General features: G+C 44.9%; 1 protein-coding gene across 2 annotated transcripts; it reads right to left on the minus strand.

The window, feature by feature from the left end:
- Window positions 1-2,110: 2,110 nt before the first annotated feature.
- LOC115665868 (laccase-14-like) lies at window positions 2,111-6,915 on the minus strand. 2 transcript variants are annotated; one of them, XM_056311703.1, is made up of 7 exons: window positions 6,517-6,915; window positions 6,119-6,270; window positions 4,073-4,317; window positions 3,827-3,919; window positions 3,122-3,722; window positions 2,660-3,018; window positions 2,111-2,573 (listed from the first exon to the last, which is right to left on the minus strand). In XM_056311703.1, exons 1-7 carry the CDS (start codon window positions 6,622-6,624, stop codon window positions 2,374-2,376), a joined length of 1,758 nt encoding a protein of 585 aa, XP_056167678.1. In that variant the 5' UTR covers window positions 6,625-6,915; the 3' UTR covers window positions 2,111-2,373. The 2 variants fall into 2 exon arrangements, with proteins under 2 accessions (XP_056167678.1, XP_056167677.1); XM_056311702.1 differs by having other exon boundaries at window positions 3,827-3,952.
- Between the last annotated feature and the right edge of the window lie 273 nt (window positions 6,916-7,188).

Raw genomic sequence — 7,188 nt, forward strand, 5'->3', positions numbered from 1 at the left:
CAATTCTGGCCCGAACTTTTTTTTTGTCTCGTAAAAAAGCACCAACTTTCATTTAAATCTCAAATTTGGCCCCCCATTGACTTTCTGTTTGAAGTTTCCCTTGTTTGAGAAAAAAAGTTATGGTGGTAAGCCTGGCGAATCTCATCCATGGCGTCTGTCGACGGACGGTGGTCTACAGCTTCATATTACGACAAAACGACGAAGTTTGGCCAGAAAGATTCAATCTGGAGATATTTTTGACTTGCCGGTGAAGTGAAGGAGACGAACGGTTTCACCGTTATTCTTATTGTGGTTCGGAGAATAAGACAATGAATAATATTTTAAATCCAATCAGCAAGTTACGTGGATTTATTGCTAAGGTGGAATAGTCAAGTTGGAAAATCAATGGTTTTAAGTCAATAAGGGTCAGATTTGAGATTTAAGTGAAAGTTGGTGCTTTTTTACGAGACAAAAAAAAGTTCGGGCCAGAATTGTCCCTCGACTTAAAGTTGGTGCTCTTTTACGGGACAAAAAAAAGTTCGGGACATAATTGTCCCTCGACCTAAAGTTGATGCTTTTTTATGGAACAAAAAAAAGTTCGGGCCAAAATTGTCCCTCGACCTAAAGTTGATGCTTTTTTTTGGAATTAACCCGCTTTTACTATGATAAGTCCACCAATTTTCCGGGTGGCTCCAAGAAAATCTTAAACGAATCCGAATGCAATCGACACGTATCATCGAACGGGGGACCCACGTGAGGACCCCAATTTCTTTAACGCATAGAAAGAAGAGCGATTCGATCTTGGACCAAGGGGAGGGCGGGACACACCGCGACCTGGTCGTGCGCGAGAGGGACTTGGAAATGTAGTAGATCTGTACCGCAACGTGAAGTCAAAAAGAAAAGTACTCATCCAGTCATACTCTCTCTATCGACCCCCTTGTGTTGTGGAATCCCGATGCTTCAGATCCGGTCGAGAGTCGAGCATAGTACACACTACACAGTCCCCTCCCAAATGATAGTACGGAGCCTCGCGGCGGTAGTACAATGGCCCAACCCTATAAGTGGACTCTGCAATCTCTTTCTCCAGATCAGATCATGTGCACCGATCTTACACAGCCTTAGAATAAAAGCTGGAAGGAGTCATGGCCTCGGTCAGCTCGAGAGTTCTCCAGTCTCCCCCCGAGTCCGAGGAGCTCTCTCTCTCTCTTTGGGTCGTCTTTGCGTTGGCAGGGTCTGCGCAAGGCTCTTGGCAATGTCCATTACCCGAGCCATCTCTTCTTAGTTAAGTGAGGATGTTTATGCAATGGACGTTGCCTTGAGCCTTGCACAAACTTGCCATCTTTTCTCTTCAGAAGTTTAGCATTCTGGGCTCGCTGGTGGGTACAGAAGGTTCCTTTTCTTTCTGTTTTTGCTTCGTATGAGACCGTGTTCTGGGTCAGTTTTCGCGTATTAGATTGAGTTCGGCGTTACTTGCTTTCGATCTAACCCGGTCGATCCAACCAGCAGCGATTACGCCGAGATCGGAAGCAAGGCGTCCATACCGGGATCGCAACATACCGAACGCATTATTTTTCTTACGATTACTGCCGTGTTTTGTCACAAACCCGAATTGCAGGTCAGGAGACGATGTCGGACGGCATGGTCAAATTCAGGTTGGAGCATTCAGAGTAACGTCGGAATTTGAACTCGTTCTTTTACCGGTCATCAGAGAACACGCCTGCGTGTAAATTGCTCCCTTCAATTTCGGCGAAAGTTCAAAGGGCATCATAAGAGCAAATCTGAGTTCTAAGTTGATTCATCGGATTCAATTTTCTATTATTTGATATTTTGACAGCTTTGTACTTTCATCTTTTTCGAGCTCTGGTACTACCACATTTATATATGTACTAGCGAAGTTCCGAGTACATCGTACTTGTGCGTGCGGTAAGACTACTTTAGTCTTACTATTCTAAACATTGTTGTCGAAGCCGAGTTCTAAAGTGTATCCGAGCACAGTCACGTAGGTTTATTCTTCGATTAAAAGAAAACGTGAGATATAAAACTGTAACACTCATCGATCTATTTAATCTTTCGAGCATGCGAAATGATATGAATTAGGGCTAGAAAACTGATGAATGCCCCCCCTGGAAACTGCACGGTGACAATCAACCGGCGATTCAACTGGCAGAGAAAAACGAGGTTTCGTTCACAGGAAAGTCCACTATCCTTTTTTACACGAAAGATCTCATAATCGCATCCTCATTCCTAGCACCACAAACACTAATTCCCAGTCACCGGGCTTTCGCAGAGCAACGAACGCTCGATGTACATAGCCTATACCAAGATGATTTCGCAATTACTGATGTACGGATATATCTCATAAGTGCATCAGAGGGCGGAGAGGTGTTCAAAAACTTAATTGGAGAAGAGTCTGATCTGATCTGTTTGGTCGTCGAACGGCTCTAAATAGGTCGCGAAAGAGGCTTGACAAGGAGGCAGATAAGGAGGAGGACGTCGGACGCTCGTCTCCGGTGTCCCACCGTTCTTCACTATCATCACCGTGCTCATGCCCCAACTTAGGTGTCGGTCCAAATGGCAATGCCAAAACCATACTCCTGTCACATTTCATTAAGGAAAAATGAGCGTTTCGATTTGATGTTTAATCTTCTGTTGGCAAGAAATGTCGCGAGATGAAACTCACCTGGGTTACTTGCTTTGAATCTGATGGTGACCCATCCGTCCTTGGGCACTCCGATCGTGTTCACTTCCAACGGGTCGACGTAGTTGTACGTCAACGGGTCGGTCTCGTTGTCGAAGTTTCCGTAGCCCGACCCCATGACGTAGAAGCTGTACCCATGGAGGTGCATCGGATGGTTTTCCGACGCGTTCAGCACCTCGGTCCCTTGGAATGTTATCTCGACTTCCTCGTTGTACTCCAGCATCTTCACCTTCGTCGCCTGTATCGGTATCGTCGTGTTGAAGGGCAGATCTGATTGCGTGAAGTTGAACATCGTCGGGGGCCAATTGGGGAAATCCGGGGTGTAATATCCGCTCAAGTTCCTGATACATTTGATGGAGAATTCATGCTTCAGAGCCTTATAGGATCCACCATACGAGAAATTGGAAGGGAGAAAATTGAGGTTGTGATGATAGTGATCCATACCTGTAGTAGGCAAGAAGTACATCAGTTGAGGGGTTCAGAAAACTTATGTTGTTCAAGCTCGACACGAGCCGATTCCCGTTAATCCCTTCGCACGATTCGTTCGGGCAGAGGATCTGATTCATCTCGACTGTGATGTACATTTTCGTGGTTATGTTCATCGGCACATCTACAGGGTGCTCTGTGCTGGCCAGGCTCCTTAGCTTCGCCAGAAAAATGTCCGCCGCGATGAAGTCCTCGTATGTTGGCAAGCTATGAGGGAAGACGGGACTGGCCGGCGCGGTGTAGTTGCCGCTGTACATGAAAATCGCAGTGGCATTAGTTTTGTCATAGTCCGTGACGTCCGGCCGGGCCGAGTCGTACTGCCTTATGGCAACGTAATAGTGGCCCGGGGCCTGGTTCATCGTGACCAGCACGTCCATGGTCTGCCCGGGGCTTATCATGATGAAGTCCACCATCACGGGCTTCACATAGTTGCCGTCCATTCCCACGACGGTCATGTTGTGCTCGGCGATCGCGAGGAAGAGTTCCGCGTTCATGTCCGCGTTCACGATCCGGACAAGGTAGGTCTTGCCGTAATCGACCACCCTGCGGTACGTCGAATCTGCAAGCCGGCAAAAAAACAGCCGATTGTTAGCTTGGTTTGGTTTCCAATTAAGCGCCCCTTGTAGCTACTTAGGACATTCTGAGTTTGATTTCATGGCTCACTTCTTGAGCAATTGGCAAAATCGCCGGGTTGTCCGTTGATCACATAAGAATTGGAACGAGGAGTGTCTGCCCCGGTTACCAGGTCCTCAGCGACTTCTTGGTTAACGTCAGCAATATACCACGATCCTGAGAGATATCCAAAATTATGGACAAGGACGAAGAAGATTCGTAATTTTAGATTGAGCGTGCAAGATAGATTCATAATTAAGATATCTAGAACTTTTCGATAACTTAAAGTCGACTAACCGAGAACGATGACCTCTTCGTCGTCGGGCGTAGGATAAGGATAGGAGGTTCCGTCGCCTGGATAGACCACTATGGCTCCATGAACGCTCGATCGGGTCCAATCGCTGTGCGCATGCCACCAGAGAGTTCCTTCTTCCGTTGAGAATATGACTTCGTATGTGAAGTTAGTCCCCGGCTCGATCGGACACTGGGTGATGTATTCCGGACCATCCGACCACGGATTTCTCGGCTGCTTCACGCCATGCCTGAAAACAAGTTGATAAAATGAAAATTAGCGCAATTGATGTAGGAACAAAGAATTAAATCATAATCGAAAAGGTGGAGGGATATTACTTTCATTGGGAAAATGACATAAAAAGTCCCTTTACTTTTAATTTATTCAATGTAATCTTTACACTTTTGGTACATGTTCAATTTAGTCCATGAATTATATAAAAATGTTCAATGTTGTTCCTGATCTTGAATAAATGAAAGGACAACATCAAATATTTTATTATAGTTTATGGACTACATTGAACTTGTACTAAAAGTTCAAGAACCACATTGAACATTAGATTAAAATTTAGGGATCATATTGAATAGATTAAAAATTCAGGGACCTCATTGCATATTGGATCAAAGTTCGGGGATTATTTGCGTCATTATCCCTACTTTCATTTGATATAATTAAGCGAAATTGTTTCAAATATCCTTACATTTTCTGGGTTATTATTCTGCTTTTACCGTGGGTCAAAGCCTCTTATTTCAAAGGAAGAAAAAGTTCAAATTTTCAAGAAATAAATCTCCTAACATATACCAAGCTCGCAATTTTGACATGAAATGTAATGTCCGCGTGACAAACATTACAGATGACTAATCGAAATTAGCCAACGGTGGACCTAATGAACTATTTCTATCTGAGTACGTCACAAATGGAATCGATATTTGTTTAGTCACCACAGGTACGTTCACCCTCGCATGGTTCGTGGAAATTATTGTTTCCCACCTGTAAATCGACATCAGTGAGTCATCACCAACATCGTGTTGTGAAGTGTTTACTTGTTAGTCAACAATCTCAATTTGGCCTGACCAACGGTTGGACGTCTCCCATCTTAAATTTTCATCGTTGATACCTAACTTCAATTATTGATATCGTACCTGCATTCGATGCTGAACCCACACACATATTTATCATGTCAACATATAAGTATATTTCTTTTATTATGTTGGGAAAAGTCAGTAAGGACCTTTCTAGTCGAACCCACTCAAAAAATATTTCTAGAGTTTCTCGAAAATTTGTAAAATAATTGAAAAAATGTCAATTTATGCAAAGTAGTTTCCATATGAAATTTCTTTTTTTTTTTTTTGGGATGAAAATGTTTGCAAATGAGAGGGGATTCCTTGAACCATGAAGCCAACGACATAATTAGAAAAATTGATAACACCAATGCCAAATCGCATGGAAATGAGATCAGCTCGTGTAAATCAAGCTAGGCTATTCCAAGGTTTTGGACCATATCCTACCATTGGAATTAAGCCCTAAATGGCCTATAATATGGATGGATCTAAGTCCCAAACGACTCGATACAGATCGATGATGGCATGACCAGGGTCCTCAAATGGTCTAATCCATGACGGTGGACGAGTAGTTTGATTGAGACGTCGATAGAATTCTATGTTCAATTGCCAAATAATGATATTCAATCTCACGGGTGATTTTCTACGAGGAATTTTTTCGGGTAATAACATTTCCGCGAATGGATAATGCTTTCAGCGAGACAACTGAACCAGACGTCCCGGCTTGTGCATTCGTTTCGATTCACAATCCACATCAAAATAGCCCCTATTAGCAGCAGCATGGTCTGATGATCTTTTGTTCAATGCACCTTCGCAAATGGATAATGGTTTCTTTGGCAGATAAAGACCCGAAACAGTGCGTTTTTGACTCCGCTTCAGTTTCTTGACGGACGGCGGCACATACCAATTTTGGATGGGAATGCCAAGAGAGGCCCCCAAACGACAAAACATGATCCTGAAGTACGAAACGAGATCAGCGAAGGTACGTACCAATGGATGGTGACTCCATAATCGCCCTGGTTGTGCACATTCACGAACGCCGTGTCCCCTTTCTGGACTCGAATCACAGGCCCTGGGAAGCTGTCGTTCACCACCAGCATGCTCTTCGTGCTGCATAGCCTCGTGTAGTTTTTCTCTCTCAGCTACACAGTTTAACGGCACGCCCCCGCAGGGAAAAAGACGATCAATCATGTCATCTTCCGACGTGAACTTTAAGGTACAAAGAACAGAGCACGAAAAAACAGAGGAAGAAAAATGACTTAAGGTACAAAGAACAGAGCATAAAAAGCAGAGGAAGAAAACAGAGCGAACAATGCTCAGTTCGAAACGCATGGCACAGGCGCCCAAACGCGGAACAATGGGCGTGCATGCCCGGGGCTGTCACTTACGACGAAATCGTAGTAGTGGACTTTGGCATGGGCAGCGCTGAGGAGGAAGGCGGCAGCGACGAGGAGAGAGAGCAGGGCCGAGGCGGCGCGAGCACCGCCGCTCTCCATCTTCAACAGGTTCCTCTCCTGCTTTTGGCCGTGGGGACCAGGGAAGGGTAAGGGGGAGTATCAGGGGCGACGGCAAATGTTAAATACGAGGGGCCTGTCAGTCGGATACGACGCTTTCGGGTTCGGCAGGAGGTCGATGTAAATACAGGGAGGTGGCGGAGGAGGCAGAGGTGCAATCGCCATTTCAAAGCCAAGAGAGGGCTGCTTCCTCCCCTTCTTGCTTCAGGGTGTCTCGCACGCGGGGGATGACTTCTGGTTAGAGAAGTTTAGATGAGGAAGGGAATGACAATTGAACTGGCTTGGATTGTGGAATTTTTGAGGTCCCTTGGAATGCCAAGGGGTCCAGCTTTCGTCAACGTCAAAATCTTCAGCGAGACAGAAAGAAAGAGTTTTCTTTTTATACCTCCTAACGCTTCACGTGACCGTATTGCCGAGCCAAGACGTGCCACTTATTGAATATGCTCTAGGAAAACGTAAAAAAAAATTTCCAATTTGAAGGAAAAGTCGTCCTCGGAAAAATGTGTATTTCTTCGAATTTCAAAACCTCGTGAAAAACCGTCTTTT

The sequence above is a fragment of the Syzygium oleosum genome, unplaced genomic scaffold, assembly GCF_021117445.2.
Source record: "Syzygium oleosum isolate NSW1041296 unplaced genomic scaffold, Sole_v2.1 Sole_v2.05, whole genome shotgun sequence".
Lineage (NCBI taxonomy): Eukaryota > Viridiplantae > Streptophyta > Magnoliopsida > Myrtales > Myrtaceae > Syzygium > Syzygium oleosum.